Source organism: Drosophila virilis, chromosome 4 (assembly GCF_030788295.1).
Source record: "Drosophila virilis strain 15010-1051.87 chromosome 4, Dvir_AGI_RSII-ME, whole genome shotgun sequence".
NCBI classification, from domain to species: Eukaryota; Metazoa; Arthropoda; class Insecta; order Diptera; family Drosophilidae; genus Drosophila; species Drosophila virilis.
Window position 1 is genome coordinate 15,673,779 of NC_091546.1, and position 20,845 is coordinate 15,694,623.

At 38.4% G+C, this 20,845-nt stretch overlaps 1 protein-coding gene and 1 long non-coding RNA gene across 2 annotated transcripts in view; both read right to left on the reverse strand.

Moving 5' to 3' along the window:
* LOC138911284 (uncharacterized) overlaps positions 1 to 20,845 on the reverse strand; it is a 223,617-nt gene that overhangs the window by 86,800 nt on the left and 115,972 nt on the right. The gene's annotated exons all lie outside the window — the stretch shown is intronic.
* On the reverse strand, positions 321 to 1,883 carry LOC6627656 (lysosomal aspartic protease). The gene has a single exon (XM_002051684.4). The coding sequence runs from the start codon at positions 1,862 to 1,864 to the stop codon at positions 593 to 595; it is 1,272 nt and encodes a 423-aa protein (XP_002051720.1). The 5' UTR covers positions 1,865 to 1,883; the 3' UTR covers positions 321 to 592.

A 20,845-nucleotide genomic window follows, 5' to 3' on the forward strand; every position in this document is an offset into this window, starting at 1 on the left:
TCAATGAAGCTATCTTGATTTCTCGAAATTAATTGAACAAATGTAAGCCCATTATTACTCATCAGTTTCTGAGAGGTAAACAATGCGAATTGTTTACCAATGTTAACCGAATATTATTATCTCCCTTAAGTGTGTCTGATAATGCGAAAGTAAGCTACTTATAATGGGGTGAAATGTACAGAAATAGGAAAATTATCATAAATAAGTCTTGGGATTTTCAAAGGAAATTGAAATCGGAATCTAAATTTCAAACTGAAGTGTCATGTACTCTATGATAAAATAAGTATATGGGGAATTTACAATATATCAATTTTTTCGGTGGTTTAAATTCCTATAATATTTCAATGTTGTATTCCTACAGTTTCTTCGTTGTGCATAAGTTTTATTAACTGCTGATGAAGAATATATATGTACATATTACATTATAAAATATTATACCCCTTTCATCCATTTTCAATCGGTTTAGAGCTTATAAATTTGTTTTAAGATATCTTTTTCTTCAGATAATATACTATATTATAATGTCTGAATAGTTTGAGATAATAAATTCTTTCCAATTGAATTAACGGTACTGGTGTCGCATGCCATGATACTAGATCTTAGGCGCTATGCCAACGCGTTTGTACTCCATGTCGAACTCCATGTAGAAGGGGCCCATAAACACATCACCCAAGACCCAAATGTTAGCGTAGTCTGTGCCACGGTCGTCGGTCAGTTCGGCGCTGCCATCATCCAAGCTGGTGAAGCCCGAAACGCACACGTCCTTATACTGAACCACATAGCTGGCGGGTGGCAGCACGAAATCGCGCCGACCAATGTTGAATGTGATGCTCGGCAGCGTGGACACACGGGAGCAGGGCAACGTATAGACGCCATCGCGCTTGTCCGCCTCGGTCAGGCCGAGCTGCGCATTGATGCTCTGGAGTGCGGCGCGAGGGGCAACAATTAGCGAGGTGCCGACATCGACAATGGCCTCACACTTGCTGCAGAGCTTGTTGCTGCTGCCAAGGACAATGCTGGCGACGGTGAACTGCCAGTAGCCGACCTTGGACAAGGGCACATAGGTCAGGCAGCCGCTGTACAAAGTCGGATCGCTGGGTCCCAGCAGCAGCGTGCCGCCATTGGAGTCGATGCTGCCCGTATTGTTGCGATTGAGATAGAACGAGAACGTCGGCTGCGAGATGAGCTCCTGTTCGATTAGATTGTACATGGGCGGCTTGACGTCCCCAATCGAGATCTGCTGAAAGCCCAGTCCAAAGATGCCATCGAAGTTGGAGCGACTGAAGACGTCCGGGGGCAGCGATGTAATCTCCGCAAACGTTTGCCCCTTAATGCTCAGGCCCGCCAGCTCAACGGTGTCCGTGGAAAGGAAACCCTTCAGAATGGTGGCCTGATTGTTGCGCGTGGCGTACTGTATCTCAAAGGCGCTGCCGTTGGCCACATAGCTGCTGGACAAGCTGGAGTCGTAGCGCTGCAGTTGCAGGCAGCTGTCGGCGGGGCACTGCACCGAGGGCACCCACAGATTGGATGAGGCCGTGTCGAACAATATCTTGAAGGTCTGGCTGCTGCCGATCTTAATGCTGCCATAATATTCCGTATTATAGGCATTGCCCAGCGGCACTTCCGCATTCCCTTTGCTGGCAGACATAATCTGCAGCGCGCTCACCGTCTTTAGCCCGAACTTGGCACGCAGCGCCGTCGTCTCGTATTGCAGATACTTGAGCGAATCCTCGCGATTTTTCTGCCGCTTCAGCTGCACCTGATGCCCCCTTTTGCGACGCCTCCCCTCTACGCAGGCACTGAACAGCAGCAGTTGCAGCAGCGCCAGTCCCAGTAACAAATTCGGCATCCACTTCCAATGCATGTTCTCAACTTAATGTGGCCCGCAATGCACTCAACCTCACGTATTTATAATTATTGTAAATACCATACACGAAAAGTGCCGAATATTTCAAATACTGCTGCGTGCTGCTGTTTATCTCAGGGGCTCAGTTATTTTCTGGGGCATTCAAGAGGATGGGTTTGATCAGCTCGGCTCAAGCTGAGAAACGTGCCGCATAGGCAATTTATTATCAAATATAGAAATCGTTTACTTTTTGCCAGTAATAAGAAGCTGCAAAACGCTTGGGATTCTTATGGAAAGCTGCCTTTAAAATATATATTTTCAAAGATCCAATTCAAGCTAGGACCTTAGAAGGTCCTTTAAAAAATATATATCTGGTATTCTACTTTTCAAGCATAATGCTATGTTGATCTTTTTCTATTCTTTCAAAATTTTGTTTGTGTGGCGCCATCGTGCGGCCGATGGAAGCGCAACTTTCGCCCTCTAACGGCCTGAATCTTGCGCCATCTGTCGGCGAGCGGTGCAGTATTTGTTGAATAGCCAAGACAATAACCAACATTTCTTAATAAATTTAATTTTCTCTTATTAAATAAAATTCAATGGAGAGCTCAAAGTGTTTAGAACCAAGGAAAATATGAATTCTGTTGATTAAGTTATATTAAAATTTTATCTTGCAGAAATTATAAAAATTTGCTTGAGCAGCTTTAACTATGTCCCAGTGGTCCGGAATGTATACTTTACATCCGTCCATATCAATTGCCTGGGGTACTCAATAGAAATATTGAAAGAATCTTCTTATAATAGGCTTAGACTTGCAGCATAATTAATTGGAAATTGATTGAATCGTTTAGCACATTCGTTCAGCTAACTCTGCCTGATGCTTGGCCACAAAACATAAGCAGAAAGTCACATTGGGAAGACCCAAACGTAATACTTCTATGACTCTTAAGTTAAAAAGAACGCAGCTTAGTCAAGCAGTTGGCCAATACTTTTGGGCCAATAAGCACCGAAATGAAAGTGATTGCAAAAGTTTTTGCACAGGCAGACGCCTCATTGACGCTTAAAATATGCCAAGTTTTATTTGCTAATTGCAGCGGGCCGAAAGGGCAGAGGCAAGTGGAAGGGACGAGGGGGCGGGGGGCGGGGGCAGCTGCTGCAGTGTAAACAGCCGCAAGCAGAAAACTTGCAATTCCAATGCTGGCCAAGAGCCATATACACAGACAGAGTTGGAGACATAATAGATAGATATAGAGACAGGATGATGGCTGAGAAAAAGGGGAGTGGGAGGGGTGTTGCGGGCTAGCCCTGGAGCTGTGACAACGTTTACAGAAATCACACAAAAAACCGCCGCCGGTGGGCAAAAGTTTTCCACAGAAAACTCGAAGGCAACGTTTTTCCGCAAATTTCTTTAGCAAGTTCTGGTTTCTCTTTGTGTATGTGTGTGTGTGAGTGTGTGTGAGTGTGTGTAAGTGTGTGTGAGTGTGTGGCAAGGGTTTGGGGCGCCACGTTGTAATTGAATTTGCGTCAAGTTCTATTAAGTGGCGTAAACTTTTGGCCTGCGGAATCGAGCTTGGCGCCCAGCCGCATGTGCATTTTTCATATGTTTATCGCAGTGTTCAATATAAATGCCCCTCTCCCAGCTAACCTCCCCCATACCCCACCACCCACAATTTCCCCTGCTCTAAGCCGATGCCACTTGGTTTGTTATTGGGCCGCTTTTTCTGACAAGTCTGCGCAATGAAAGTGACTGCGACGAGACTGAAAAACATTGCCTGCGAGCTGGTAGCTTATTCTATCCTAGACGAGGGTATTGTTAATGTCTTACAAAATTTGTAACATATGGAAGAAAACGTCTTCCATAGGCGCATAGGAACAATCTGTCGAAAACGACTTTTTTGTTTATGAAGATATCTCAACCAAGCTCGTCATTTTTACATTTAGCTCTTCTCCTCATATATATACAAAATCTTTTGAGCATCAGACCACTATATCAAAAAAGATATCAAAAAAATAAGAAAAAAAGATATCTCGACCAAGCTTTACATATACAGGCTCTACCATGCTTTTTACTTTTAAACAAGGTTTTGTCCACACTTTGATATATGTAAAAAAATTTGGTTGAAACATCAGATCTCCTAATCAAGCACAGCAATTACGAGCTTCACTATTTTTCTCACGCAACTGCAAACAATAAAAAAATAAATAAACAAATGACAGCTACAGCAACGATTGTCTGAAAATAAAGCCTTGCAAGGGTATTGAATATTTGCCGTGCCTTGCTGAGCCTTCATATCTGGTTTTTTGTCTGAGTTAGGAACTGTTCTTATCGCCCAATTGGCTGTCATTTGCCAGTCGACATGTGCGGTTATCAATGAAGCATTAAATTGTATTGCCATTTTAGAGTTTGAGTTGATGTTACAATTCCTTTTTAGATGAGCCCCAAACTGCATGTCTCGCAAAATATCTGCCGATTTCTTTCAAGCATTAGCTGCAAATCTTTGGCAAAACGAAAAAAATCACTTCATTTGTGTTTAGCCGTGCGCACCAGACAATCCACTCATTTCCATTCATTCGTTCATTTATAACGAACATCTTTAGCAAAATTCTAGACTCGAGCTCATTTCGTATGCAGAGTACCATCAAAAAACTGGACCCTTAGTTATGGCCAATTTATGCATTGTACTCTACATTATGCAAAGTGAAAGGGAAGCGGGAGATGGGCTAGAAGGAAAGTCAAGTGCAAGCCCATTAAATAGTTAATGTTGTACATTTTTTATTAGTGTTTATCAGTTTTCAGTTTTACTATCTGTTGCCAGCCCGGGACTAGGTCACGGGGCTCAACAATAAATCGTTAACATACGACGGGGCAAAAAAGCACAAGATGAAGAACCCGAAGCAGGTCGCAGCTGCTGTGCGAGTGCGACGTGTGACATCAAATATTTAGATTGAAAACGGCAGCTGGTGACATGTTTTCAGTTGTATTTCGGGTTTGTTTTCGGCTTTTATTCAACGCTTTACACCCTCTGAGCCATAAAATGGTTAAGACGTGAGCATAATCCCAGATATTGTGAACAAAATTATTTGATATTTACGAGCATATTCAATATATATGGCTTTCCATTTGTGAGAATCCAACACATAATTCTGGCCAAACTTTAAGTAGTGAGTAAACATTGCAAAAATTTAAAAGCAACAGAAGTTAACACTAGGAAATTTGTTCAACGCACAGGAAAACATCAAGAAAAAAGTAACGAGTAAGTATGAAACACCAAGCAAAAAGTAACGAGTAATTACAATATGGTATATAACGGGCAACTAGAAGCTTTAGCTCGACGCAAAGGAGAACAATGAGATCAAAGACTCAATAGATGAGTCAATAAAATGAGAAATTAAAAAAAGAACATTGCGAGAAGAAACATTACGAGAAGAAAGTAACGAGTAGGTAGAGAAAATTGACAATGTGACTAAATCAACGAGTTGCTAGAAGTAAAACCGGGAAAGGGAAGCCATTGTAGCGAGTAGCAATACGCGAATGATAAAGAACTGTATTTCGGGACAAAGCTTAGCAGAAATCAGCAAAAAGAGGATGTTAAAGAATTAACAAGCAAGTTAAAGCAAGACTAAACTGAAAAATGCTGATATTTGATTTGATTATTAATTTGTATTAGTAATTGGTCAATTAGAGAATTTTCTTGTTGAATTTCTGTTTGCCCAAAAATGAATGAACTGCAAGCAGTTTTCAGCAAAACTCTGTGCACACATTCGACTGAGTCAGGCAACAAAAACGGCAACTACAACAACAGGAATAATTGCCAACAATAGCCAAGGCCAATTAATTTGTATTTATGGACAGGACGGCTAAACACATTCTGTTTACACTACTCTATACTTAGCTGGGCCCAAAAGCAACAACAACAACAACAGGAGCTTGGCAGGCAAATTGAAAGACTTTTGTGCCTAAAACCAAATAAACATAAAATACACTTGTTGTGCGTGCGTGCGTGTGTGTGTGTGTGTGTGCGTGTGTGTGGTTATGTTTGTGTGTGAACACTTCATTAAATTTTGTGAAATGCAACAGCTGCTGGCCTAATAACAGGACAAACCGCAAAACTAACAATGCCGAACAATTTCAACAATTTCTGCAAAATTTTGCAATTGCGCAGAAATTTCTGCTTTTAATATATTTGATTTTATATATGTTTTTTATTGATTGAAGAAACATTTATAAGCTGTTGGCTTAGGCGGTACGATAAGGATTTGGCCCATGTTTTCTGTGGCCCACTGATGGGCTCAGCCAGTCGCCAGGACAATTGACAGGATAAACAAGGACACTGCTACCCCGAACTCGCATGTAATATGTTGTATGTTATATATGCTGACAACTATTTCGGTTTGGTTTGGTTCACCGATATCCATTCAAATTGTCAGCCATGCTTCATGCCTCACTCCAGCCCCCACGCACACATGACAGCTATTTGCTTTTATGGCAGCTGTGTATGTGCGTATGTGTGTGTGTGTGTGAGTGTGTGTCTGTCGAGGACATGCATACGTCAGTTGGCTGTACAGTTTATCCAGTATATAAACTTCAACAACATACGTGTACACACCGAAATGCCCCTCTACAACTATTTCCGCTTACTGCAAACAAATCCAGCTAGCAAAACATCACAAGCAACAACAACAACAACAACAACAACAACAGCGACTACAACAATAGTTGGAACAATGGCCGGGTCTATGGCGCGTATACGCAATATTGGCATATCGAGTTGGCATCCATTGAATCCGTTTTGAGAATCGTGCACATAACAGCAAAATGTCCTTAACCCCGTCTCATTAAATATGTTGACATGTTGATAAATCGATGTAATAGTCCACTCTGACTCGATTAGACCGGACTTTTGGGCTGTGACAGTTCAATGCGGGGCTCAACTAAATAAGATATTTCTTATGCGATTCCTTAAGAAAGGGGTTAGATAGAGAGACAGAGAGAGAGAGAACGAGATATTATGTGCCAATTGAAGAAGAGGCAATTTTTACATCTTAAGTAAATCAATATAAATTAATACTATAACTAGTTAAATAGATTGAACAATAGCAGAGTAGTTTGTTTTTTAAAAAATATTAATAACTGCAAACTTTAAAAATATTCAGCATATCTAAAGACGATAAAATAATTCTTGATTATTTTAAGATAATAAATAAATAATTAGGAGTAACTAAGAGCTTAAGGAACTCGAAAAGTATTGAGCTGAGACAAAATATTAAAATTCTTCTGCTTTCTCAAAACTACCTGAGCGAGAGAGGGAAAGAGAGCGTGAGCGAGAAGCACAGCAAGTTTTGACACTTAAAGAAGTTAATAGGTTTTAAGCGCCTTTAAGCTCGTTAATACCCAGCTGCTGGCGCTGTTGTCTATTGGCTTCGTTTTATGGCCCATTGTCTCTGGGGAGGAGTTGTCATATTTGATTTTGCATTTTCGTGCTGTGCTTCGATTTGGATGTCTGTCGCTTGCACCCTCATCAGAATTTGTGACAGGGCAAAAACTTTGCGCTTAAAAATAAATCAAAACTTTTCATTCGTGCATTATTTCCCCAGATAAATGTGCTGATAATTTGTATGTGTTTTTTTGCATATGTCAACTTTTGTCAATGGGCCAAGAGTTTTAGCAAAAGTTTTCCTTTGCCACGCAGACGTCTGTTTGCCAAGTTCTTGCATCGTTTTGTCTACGTTTTTGGCTTAAGATTTGGCTAAGATAACGTTCTGAGCAAATGGGGGCCAGGGCTGGAAGCGGTGCGGCTGAACGTAGCTTATCCAAGAGTACCACGCACATGCGTACATAGAAAATAAATACAAACATATGCAAGGTAAAAACTGATTTAATTTTTTTATACTACTTTCCAATTTTAATTTAACCTATATATGGAAGCTATAAGCGTATTTATATGCTTTGTCTAAAGACAAGAAGGCGCAATGATAGTTTAAGAATTATTTTATAATTAATTTAAGTAACTTCTTCAACAGATTAAAGCATAAATCAGACATTCCATAATACTTTAAAAGCTATGCTTTCGCATAGTGTCTTCTTGAGAAATGATTAACTGATATGTCAATTTGTCGAGTAACTTTTCTCGTTTTCTGCCTTTTTTTCTCTGCCCATTTAAATAACACTCCGTAAGTCAAAGCTTAACTAAAATCAATCAAAGCTCTTGTGTACGTGGCATAAAAATTGATAAAGTATACGACACGTTGCCAGGTACTGAGGCAGCACATATGAAACTTTTCCTATCCAAACTGCACACATCCGAAAAGTTGTCAATTTTTGAACCCTTCAAAAGCATCATTTTGGTGTAAACAATTCAATTGCATGAATATGCAAAACTTTTCAAAAAGTTGACAAACAAACCAATTTGAAGGACAGGGGGGAAAAAAAATCGACAACATTTACACACTTTATTTCATAGCCGGGTAATGTGCAAGAAATAATTTTACAATTTTATTCAATCAAAGTGTCGACTCGATTCCGTTCAATAAAAGCAGCCAAAAACCCAATTGAAAGAATTGTTAACTTTGGCTAAAGGCAACCCTTAGCCCTCTTCCACCCTCTTGATGTTGAATATTTTGTCACCTATGTCTGCCTACAACGTAGCCAACAAAACTTCGGAAGTTATTTAAAACATTTCCGTTCGCATTTCGGTTTTCGTTTGTAAAGAAAAATTCGTTTTTCATGCTAATGTCAAACCATAATAGATTCGACCCCCCCCCCCCCCCCTTTAGACCCACAATACCACTTGCATTGTGTTTCAGGGGGTGAATGGGGCGCATGCCTCCCCACCCAACATGTGTTCTGAGATTTCTGGGGCATTTAATTGAAGTGCGGCACATGCGAATTTTGTGGGCGTTCACGATGCTGAGTTATTTTGCTCTTGAGAATTTCAATTGGAGCTCGGAAACTTTTTTTTTTTGGCTTGGCCTGAATTGTATGGGCGTGTCCACCTGATAGGGCTCTTAAGTTGCATTGTGTCCCAGTTGGCAGTCAAAAAAGCAGGTAATATTTCAAAGTCGATTGGATAACTGCGATAATATGAGCAAAAAATGACTTTAAAATTCTTCACAGCAATATGTTACTATTTGGGCGAATTGTGTAAGGCATGTTTAAGTTTACTGACTTTGTTTAGCAAATATATATGGAATAGTAGATAAAATTACAAATATTTTACAAATTTTTCAAATTATTTCGGTAAGTAATTGTAGATATTTGAAAATTATAGTATTTATAAGGTACTAAGCAATTATTTTGGAAAAATATATAATATCGACGCAAATACTTTGTTAAATACGATATAAGAGGAAGGATGGAAGATAGGAGTTATGGATCAAAATAAAGTATAGTATAAAACACAATAGTAAAGTATAGTATAGTCTACTCAGAGGTTATCAAAATAGTTGTTTACAAAATTCTTGCCTTATACCACACAACTTACCTTAAGATCAAAATAATCAAAGGCAGCAATCAGCTTTTAGTTCTTATGTTTAGTTAAAAGAAAATATCTATTTCATTCATCTTCAATAAATTGCAAGTCAGTTCAAAGGGCTGTGGCAACAAGAGCTGAATAAGTTCTTGAGGCAGCTGCGATATTTTCTTGTTTAGGGGAGGCGCAGCTAAACAAATTTAAGCACAATTTAATTTCCCATTTGTTAATGACAACCTGGCAAAAACAGCATTCCACATACACACACACACACACACACAGAGAGACTTGAGCTAAATGCAAACAAATGAGCAGAAACGGCGTCTCACATTTTACTAGCAATTTGTTGGCCTGAGCAGGGGCAAAGGGTGGTGAAATGGGGGGAGTGGGGCCAGTGTCATTTGAAGTGTTGCAGCTTCGTTCTTCGTGTCGCCTCGCTGACAGCGAAAATAAAAATTTTTCAGCAGCCCAGACGCAGATACAGATACACATACCCAGGTCGGGACAGAGACGGGAACAAAGAGGCTGTCGGACAATAAACACATGTTTCAGTTTGTAATGCACGGGGCCATAAAGTTACCGCAGAGCTCAGTCCCCGCCTCGTCCCGCCAGCACAGAGCAGTATCTTTAAATGGTGCAAAAAAAAAAAAGAATATAGAAGAAAAAATAATACAAACACAAGAAAAGTAAAATATAATGCGAGGGCAGCCGAAAAGTATCTGCGTTCTGTTCCTTTTATTTGTTTTGTTGACTCTCTGCGAATACATATGCCCTTTACGGTTGGCTGAGTGTTTGGCATTTTGCACGCGGCCTGCCCAAACGGGGATTATGCTTGACAATGGGACATATGAGAACAAACATATACTACATAATCTATTTTCAGTTTATAAACATGTTTAACTTGTAACTGAAAACATTCTTTGAGCTCAGGCTAAGACCTTTCAAATACGTGTTGAATATGCTTTTCAGTCGTTTCTTTGCCAAAATGTTGTGAAAACTGAATAAATTATGGGCGAATTTAACAGAGCTTGGCCTTCACTCATAATGGATATTTACTTATTTACAAAAATTATATTATATTTATTTACATAAGATTTGGGAATAAATATTTAACGGATTCTTCCCCTTTACATATGATATTTTTAAACCTTTGGTGATAAGCAATTTCGTAGTTGTTTTTGGTCAAGGGTCAGACATTTTTTTAAACTTTTTTCTCTATAAATTACAACACTTTCACAGACTTTTACGGCATTGCTAAGACTTTATTCATTATTAAAAATATATATCATATTTAAAAATTTAAAAATTATATTTTTAATTGATTATTTTATACAAATTAGACCCTATATAAATGTTGTGTTTTTTTCATGAAAAATACTTTTAATATTTATAGCGAACTTTTGTCGTAGTAAAGGGCATGCAGAAATGGCTAAAGGCGCGGAACATGTTTTTTTACTCGCATTTGTAGTGGGAATATCGTCTGCAGTGGTGCGTTTGTCTCCACGCCTGTTGTGTCTGTGGGCCATAAACTGGAGCTGGCTAATTATGGCCACTAATGAGCTTGAAATGGCACTTACACAAGCCGAAACAAAAACACACACCAGACCAAGACACAATGCATATAGAGCAGCTCGTACAAGTTGTATTACTTCGTATTTAGACATTTGCTGGCATCGTAAAAGGGGCAACAAAAGGCGACCAACCAATAGCCAAATGTATTGCATATAGCACTTAGGATCCGTATGCTTGTATATGGCACTAATTTATGAGCTGTGCCAACTGCGAGGCTAAGCCGTGGCAAACTACATGCATTTAGCTGCTGGGCTATGGTCGGCGTCAGCTATTTAAATGAAAGCAGTTCCAAATTAAACAAAATTATGGCGCACAATTACAAATCGTCTGCGCAATGTCAACGAAATTAGCACATTTTATGGGCCGTCATAAAGGGTAGAGGAATTTTTAGTTTAAGTTTTCACACACTCACACAACATTCTGTTAAGCAGCAGCCAGGCAGACATTATTTATACACTGCTGCCTGGGTATGGCATCAGAAAGTGCCAGGCAAAAAGGAGTATATGCGTTTCTATATGGCCTCTATAGGCCTCTTCTAGAGTAGAAAACCAGCAGATAAAAATTAGTTTCGTGTGGAATATGCAAAATCGCAAAAGGCACACATTTTTTAAAAATATTCGATATAATAAGCAGTGTCGCCTGGAAGATACTTCACGATAGTAGGCAACTATTTAAGTTTTCAATTTGCAAGACTTCATTATTATTAAATCCATATCGTCTGGGAGGTAACGATTGCAGAATATGCCTACATATATTTTATTAGTATATATATATTTTATTATATTTTGTATAAACTGGAAGATAGTATCGCCTGAAAGATACGTTGACGATAGTTGCAAAAACTTTAAAATCTACTAGTTGTAAGTAAGAAATTATTTTCTTTTTTCGAACTGTAGACTTGAAATTGCGTCTAATGTATTATTACACCATTACAGGGTATCATTTAGTCATGTACTATCGCGCGGCGTATTGCACACTTTTTGTGCCTTGCAACTGAGGCAAGCTGCCAGTCTCCACGCGGCAGTCGAGTCGTAGTTTTTGCCTCTTCAAATTTCATTGAGATGTCTGTTTACCTCTCTGCCTGTCCCCCTGTGTGTCTGTATGTCTGTCTGTCTGTGGGGGCAAGCTCAGGCCCGCACTTCATTGTTTTTACAGGTTATTAAAACATTTTCAGTGAATATTACGAATACGAGATATCGCATGGTCAGACACGGGCCCAGCTGCCCGTCGCCAGTTGGCTCTTATTGTAAATTTTAATTATTTTCTACAAATGATGATTAAATTGGCCTCAGGCAGCACAGATATTAAATCAATACATGCAATACCCCCGCTCTGCCTTTTAGCCCAGTCTGTCTGTGTGTGTGTTGGTTTTTGTCGGTGAGCGCGTTTAAATGGCTATAAACTCCGATTGGGCGACAGTTTACCGGTTTACAGTTCATTATGGCACAAATTGACTTTTTGTCGTTACCCAGCACTATGCACAGTTTTAATAAACAAAATGCTGCCAATTTATGGCCCCGGCCAACAAGCGGCCAACAAAAAAAAAACCAGCAGCCAAGCGGCAAAAAGTCCACTTGAAAACACACATAAAGAAATTAATGATAGGATGAAAATATATTGTCGACCCGGCAATGCTCTATGTTCAGTTATGAGGGGCCATTAAGAGTTAGGCCAAGAATATTATAAAATATTGATTAACATGCCACAACATTAATGTAAATAATATAATACATAAGCGGAAAAAGTGGAAAAGTACTGCAAAACTTGTTTGTATTATTATTTTAGTATTATAGAAATAATTTCACGAAGTATCATGTCACCTTTATTAGTACTTAAGAAATACTAGTTACTTATATTTAAGTAGCTTTTCTGCTTTATTTTAATACGTTGCAGGCTTTTTCACATATTCAATGTACCCTTAACAACAGTTTCTGAGAAAAACTCGGCAAAAAATTCAATTAAATGCGTATTTCTAGCCTTGAGCTCTACAATATCTGAAAGAGCCAGCTTACAATATTAACAAGCCATCAATGACATGAAATCCCAGCAAGACCAGCAACAAAAACTACAATGACACCGACAACAACAACAACAATTATGTAGTTTGGATCATGTAAATTTTCAATGTACATTACTAAATCAAAAGCCAATATATTGCGGTGCGAGTGTGTGTTTGTGTGTGTGTGTGTGCGTGTGCGAGTGTGTGTGTGTATTAATTGAAAAACTCTTACAATTGATGAACTTTTCAAATATTTCTATGGTTGTCCTTTGGTAGGAATGTCAAAAACACAAGCCACACACATACACACACACACACACACACACACACACACACGCACGCACACAGAGAGATATTTGAGGTACGGACAGCGAGTGAATGACCATTGTGGCCAGGTCACCAGCACTTGAATGGGTAAATGGCTCAAATTGATTGAATTTTGCACTTTGGCATTCATGAGGCCAACAAATTTGCCTGCTGCAAAATTTATGATGCATGACAGCCGAAACGAATGATTCTTCTGTCCAAAACCGAATCAAACAATAAGCATTAATAGCTTACGAAAAATGCTCCATTTTAAGAGAATCAACTCTTATATTTATAGAGTATAGTCTGGTATGTATGTAATATAAGCTTTCTTACATTAAGGTTACTTGAATTTATTATGAAATATGTAACGCATTGGTGACAGCGTTTTCCATATTATAAAGTATATTTTTAAAATCATTTTTAATGTGAAAAATAATTATTGTGCTAAAAATTGACATATTGTTAAGTAAAATATTTTGAAATATTTGTACACTCTACATTTTATCAATTCGCATAAGAAAAAATTGTTTTATGAAAAAACAAGCTAAGCAGGTCTCTCAGATTTTCCCAGACATATTGGGCACATTAAAAGACAACATTGTTTATGTGAATTGTGGATCTTGGGAATCGCCAGGGTGTTTAAGCTTCGGCAACCCACAGATTCTACGTTTTCAATTGGATTCATTAACAAAAGTTTACCCAAACCGGATTCTGCAAGAAAAAGTAATCGAAAGAGTTGGAAAATTACACTTAATGGATTTTAATTATGCATTGGCAAAAGTCTCGCAGCTAAAAAGCAAAGGAAAAAAAGTGAAAATAAATAAATAAAATAAAGGAGTATCGTGCTTAGCTTTGGCTTTGAATATTTGATTGAGTCCAATAAGTTCGGCAAGTGAAAGTTGTTGCATACTTGCGGGCGTTATGTCTCGTTTCGATTTTGGTTTCTGGTTCTTAGTTAAACGAAGCATAGAACATCTTGCTTCAGGCGGGCAAGGTGTGGGTTGGGGCTTCTGCTGCTCGTCCTTGTCCAATTCAATTTGCCCGCATTTCAATTTCCTTTCATTTTACGCTCTCTTACGCATCAATGTCCCGCGGCACGTCCTGCCACCCAATCGAATCATCAAAGCTCAACCGCATTGCAGCTCACATATGAACGACGAATTTGCCTATTAGTATGCTGGCTAAAATGTGCGCTTATTTGGCATACTTTGTTTTATTTTTATTTTATTTCTTTGCGATTTTATGTGGTTTCATACTTTATTGGGAAGTTCATTGCACGCAGCCTGGCAAATGAGCAACGCCCCCGGAGCTACTTACAGATATGATAAATTATGGCTGATTGCTGAGCGAGTGCCAAGTCATTGGAGACAAATATGCTTTTAGATTTATGCATCTGATTTTTATAGCTAGCCAAAAATAATATGCATAACTAACTGAAGCCAATTTATGTTTATGATAAATGCTGACAGTGCTAACATTTATTGTCTTTATCATCTTTAAATTATTAGAATATAAAATTAAAGAATGGAATTAAATGGCTTATATCAGAAATAACTTTACAATTAATAGCAACAATACATAAAATAAGACAAGATTTTCAGAATTGATGAGAGATTTATATTTAAGAGTTTTCTAAGTAGGGTTTAATAGAATATAGCAGCCTAATGCTCTTCGCTTCAAGAATTTAGAATTTAAATAACATATTAAAATGCAGCCATGGTATACTATTCTTTTGCAACCATGCTTGACTCTGCTTAAAATACGATTTAGCAAACAAATTGCAGTTAATTTGCTGTAAAAAAATGGCCAGTAATTAGACAAGTAATTAGTCGGGATTTTCAAAAGTAGAAAGCAAAACCGGAGAAAATAAATTACTTGGTTAGTCGCGCACAGAATTCCTATAGCATATATACGACTAAAGCAACTAAGCTCGAGCTCTATATTTCAAGTGGGTGCCGTGGATTCGTCTCGGCAGGCGCATAACAAATGTATTTGAAAATGTTTGGCAACATGTGTTGCCACATTTATGGGCCATTATCGTAGCCTCCGCACCCGCAAATAGCGTCCCGCTATCGAATTGACGTGAAGAGCTGAATGTGAATATCTTGCTGGCAATGTCTGGCACATAATACCATTACTTTCTGCACCTTTGTCATGCACATAATGCTAAAATATTATACCGATATTATGCAAATTTTTATTGTTTTTCATGCGGGTGCCCGGCATGGCCTGGCCCGCACGGTTCACGGCTAAAGGGATTTGGTGCGTGATGAAATTAGGATAATTTAATAGATTATGCTTGGCGTTGATTTTTCATATGTGTAGCATAGACAGGCCCAGGTTCAGGCCCAGGCTGAGTGCCGATTCGGGCACACATCATGCATTATACATAATACGTAATACGTAATACATACTCGTAATACCTGTTATGTGCCGTCTATGCGTATTGATTGCATTTACTTCAACTCGCACCTTATGCCAGCCATTGTTGTCTGGCAGCCAAAACGATTGCCATCCACTTGGGATTTTGGGATCTTTTCGCCGAGCTAGCTGCTCATACTTAATGTGCCACCCCATGGTGCGGATTTTGGTAGTCCACATTTTTGGGGTCCTTGCCAGGCACATCACGTACCTTCAAGACGCATTTCGTCACCTGAGCAACGGCTCGCAATTGCTGTTTGGTGGCAGGCTCTCAGATTTTGTGGCACTGCCAGGTGGTACGGAGGTGTGTTTCCAATCCAATATTTTCGACTAACGCCATAAAATGTTTGAAGCTACTGCTTTCAATTTTTTTTTTTTTCAGTTAAATGTTATAAATACGAAACGTACTGAGGAAACATTCGCGGTGTCCGAATAATCTGAAATATTTTTATTTTCCAATTAATTTCCGAACTTGTTGTGCACAAAAATCAGCTGTCATTATTTTGAATTGACTTCTCCCATATTATTTAAAAACTGTTACTTTCTGTTTTATTTTGGAGCTTAGATTGAGGGAGTTCTTGAAGATAAGTTAATCATTTGATATTTATCTAATTGCAATGGATGCAGGGTATTTAAATGATTCTCTCCAGTTAAGCATCTTGTTATTTATTTATGTGACTTCTTTGTAGCTATAAAATACGCTAAATACGCAGCTTATACCCTCGACTGGCCTCAGCCACAGTTTCCCAGTTGCACATTTTCAACTAATTTATTGACTTTTTATTGCTGCTGGCTTTCCGCGGAGCGATAAGCTAAATGTTGGCGGTTTCCAATGTGCAGCTAACTCTGCCTTACGGTACGGCGAGCGTGAAATTGGCATTATATGCAGACATAGTATTAGTTTATATATAGAGAGAGGTATTATTGTTTGTCCTGCGACCAAAGAGCTTATATTAATTAATTTAATATCGATTGCATTATTAGCTGCCCATTGTCAAGGCGCTAGTCAAGTGTTCCTAAGAGGATAGGCCGTTGCCCGGGCAACAGTCGCAGTTATCGATGGAAACAGCTCCACACAGGCGGAGATACGAGAAATGCTAAAGAGGAAGTGTAGTATTGCAGAAAAATTATATCTATATTTATATAACGAAAGTAATTAGTAATTAATCGTATTATAATTTAAAGAAATTATTATTTTCTTGCTTGCTTGGGTCGAATCATCATGTAGACAGTCTTTATGGAATAGGGGGGAGAGTTGCCCCAGAATATTTTATTTTGATTCCAAGAGTCGTATTGTCCATTTAGATTACTATAATTCATTTAAAACGAGATTTGGATTATTTTGATATTCATTACAAATAATTGTACATATATTTACTTACCTGTTTCCACAAGAAGAAGAAGGAAACCACCAGCCACCAGAGTACTTATTCGGGCAATTATTCTGATAGGGACTACCACGATCATAAGTTTTAAATGTTTGCAATCTATTTTCAGTCATGGCATCGCTTGCATTTCCTTTGAAATTTCCGAGTACCTCTAAAGGGTATCCGTTCTGCTCAGTACCGATCTTAAAATCAGCATAGTGAGCAAAATACGTTCGATTATTAAAATTAGTTAACCGAATATACAATTCGTGCTGTTGTGCATTTGTGATGAGATGCAGTTTTCTTAGCCCAAGGAAAAATTCTTTATGAAAACCTCCAAATCCTTTTTTGTAATCAGCCCAGTTGCGATTGAAGGCAAGTTTTCCATCAATACGCCGCTGAATTATCATCCAGCCGGGCCCGAGAACATTCTTATCGCAAAGTACGTAGATGGGATAGGAATCGGCAACTTGTATAAATTGAACTCCATTTGAGGAAATGCAACTGTTCGGTACGTTGAGCTGGATCTTTGTAGTTGGCAAATGGGTGTTATTTTCTTCGCGTCTTAGCTTAGATTCCATTGTTGGTATTTCTGGCTTTAATTGAGCTTGGCAATTTCGAAACTGATTTTCATTTATATGAATTATTTTGTTAAGTTCTCTAATTTTTTCCTCAAGAGTATGCTGTTTTGCTTGCAACTCCCTTTGAGCATTTTTCAAGTTAGAAATTTCAGAATCACGCTCGCGTAGTTTTAAGTCAGCCTCCGCAATATTAGACTGCAATGTTTGTGTTTCGTTTGCCTTATCATCAATTAGTTGACTGAATTTGGTAATAAAATTCCTTATTAACTCGGTGTTTATTGTGTGTTGTTTGGTTTGGTTGTTCGACTGTTGCTGACATTCTGTCAATTGGTTTTGCAAGTCCGTGAATTGGTTATTAATGTTGGTTTTTGCTGCACTAAAGCTATTAATCTCCAGGTCTAATTCCCATTCCATCTTTTTAAGCTCATCTTCATTTATTTCGATCAATTTACTATAATTATCCAACTCTTTTTGAAATTCCTCGACTTTCTTTTCACTTATCTCTTCGGATTGTAAATTTGCTACGCATAGTGCCAAAATTATAAACTGAACAACAAACACAGCAAAATACTTTCCCATTGTCGTATGCGTTTTTTTTTATAGATTTTCAAGCGCCGCACTCAACCGTGTCGGACCTAAGACCCATAAACACTGAACGGAATTCGATAAGTAGCACTAAGGCGTGTTGAATTTAAATTTTACAATGAGCTGGAGCGGTTAGCTTATCATAATTTATATTATAAGCATATACACATAAATGCTCAGAACACACTTGAATTAAATTATATAATGAATCGGATTCGCGCGAAATACAAAAAATGAGTAGTAATCTATGTATATAATGCAACTCTTCCTTCATTCATCATCATTAAAATATTTTTTTTTATAATTTTAATATATCAAAAAGTGGCTGTGCGCAAATATCTGAGTGGGCCATATCTTTATAGGGCTCAACTTCAATATTGTTGCTGATTTGTTATTATTTGCTTTATGGATATCACAATTCGCGTAGTTCTATTTTAAACACATCCATAATATAATTATAGCCTAAAATATCTTTAGTCTATATAACATTTCTAAATTAAAACCAGTTGATTCATCACTTTTATCAATGCATTTTCAATGTTGTTATTCTTTGCCATATGGATTCATATTCGTTTAATTAAATCTTGTTCATGCATTTTCAGAATCGGCTCTAATTAATCTAATTTCCGGGCAGAAATGCAATCTTGTAAGCGATTTGCGTTTGACTCGAATGCAGCAGATGCCGATATGAACTGGAATACCTATTAATAATTGCGCTAATTGAAATCATTTCTCGTTGTATTTTTTTTGCTTTGGGCCAAGTCATCAAGACAAATGCATTTGAAGTTTCGAGTGTCTCTTGTCTGCCCTGATGCTGATTATGTTTGCCTTATCTTAGGCAAGCGAGGAGGGGCAATTTTGAAGGGGACAGACAACCTCTGGGTTTGCTTGTCTTAATAAACGCTCGGCAAATTGTGCGTTTTATGCTGTAAATGAGGCAGCACCGACGTTTGATGTGCAATGATGTGCATAGCATGGAAATGAATAGATCGAAAGAATCCAAAACAAAGAATAACTTAAGCAAATATATAGAGACACATTAAGTGCTGGCCTATGGGCAGCACAGCAAGGAACTTTCTTGCTAATGTTAAATTTAATTGATAGAGAATCTAAATACTTCAGTTCCAGCTGTTTACCCTCATGCTAAAAGTTTGCCTCTGTTAAATGTTAATATAGTGTACTACTTTAGTATCGACCTGTAAGGAAACTTATTTTTGGCCTCTTAAAGTTAACATGCATATAAACTAGTGTTGCTCTTTCATAATTACCTTGCTTAAGCAGGCAGTTCGTATAGTTGGGAAAATAATCTTACCCCCATGTAAGTTGTATGTGAAAATAGTCTTTAATATTTACCTTACAAGAAACTCATCTACTTAGTAGTAGCTATATACCGCACAACTATCGTAGTTATTTGCTCGACTAGTTAAAGTGAGCATGGTCGCTTCTTGGCTGGAGGCAAGTGCAGCCAATTTGTTTGGCTTTTTAAAGCCAATGGCAGAGTGTGTTTACTCAGCTGTGACTTAATTTCATTTTACATATAGCTGCCCCAGTATCTGCTCATTCCGCGCCCTTAAGATTAATCTCCTCTGACGTCTGGCATGATGTCTGTGAGTAGCTCGGGCGATGATAATGTGCTCTGACTTGTGCCAAGGCAAAGTAAAAGTTTGCCATCAAAATCATACTAAGCCCTGGTAAAAGTTTTATGACTAGACAGTTTTTGGGCCCGGTTCGTCAATATGCTAATAATGTAAACGCACGGCCGGAAATTGTTTAGCTATAAACTTTGTTTGCGGCTTGCCATTGCCAAAGGAGTGTGTCCGGGGGTGTTGTTGGTAGTCGTATGTGTGACGTTTATGAATTGAGTGACGAGCATATTTGTTGCTCACCGAAATACCTAATCTTCGACTTACTTATAAATAGCTTTAGCTTACTTTTCAGACTTTCAGTGCAGTGTACAGGAACAAACATATTTTTTAAATATTCAAATACATTCAAATATTAAAATAAGTTAGGCTTCTCATATTCATGTGTATATGCGTATGGCTGCCAGTTGAAGTGAGCTCTTCGATCGCTGGAACTTTACGTGTTAGAGTTGATAAGCGAAAATAAGTATCATAAACATATTCTGCATTTATGTTTTTAGCACTCGGGCCATTTAGTGAGGAATATTGGTTTTTGATTTCTCCAGATATTAATTGGGAGAGATACCGATAAGTCGAGGAATTTCCACTAATATATCAAGAATATCTATACTTAGCTTATATTCGCAATTTCTTTAATGGTAACTGTTGGTTAACTTTAAGTTTAAGTTTTTGAATTTTTGAAGTATTTTTAGCTCTTCCTTCGCTACTACTTTGCATTGTCCTATGTAAACAGAAAAGTCCACCTGAACCCCGTCCGACAGTGAAGGACTCACACCATCCGCCCGGCCAACTCAATGCTCACATGCTCCAGGGCCATTTATCTTGATTTGTACAAACCTAACGACGTTTAAATGCTTGTTCTGAACGTTTTGCACCATTTGTAGCATTCGGTGAAGCCGTTGGAGTCGTTGGCGACTCCATTGGACTCGCTGGATTCGTGGCATCACGTTGCCGGGGCGCTCGTCAGCGCTGGGTCATGTTTATGCTTGAATAATGTTGACAAAATCGCTGAAGCGATGGCGGTCAGCGAAGGGTGCAGCCAGAGAAGAGACACAG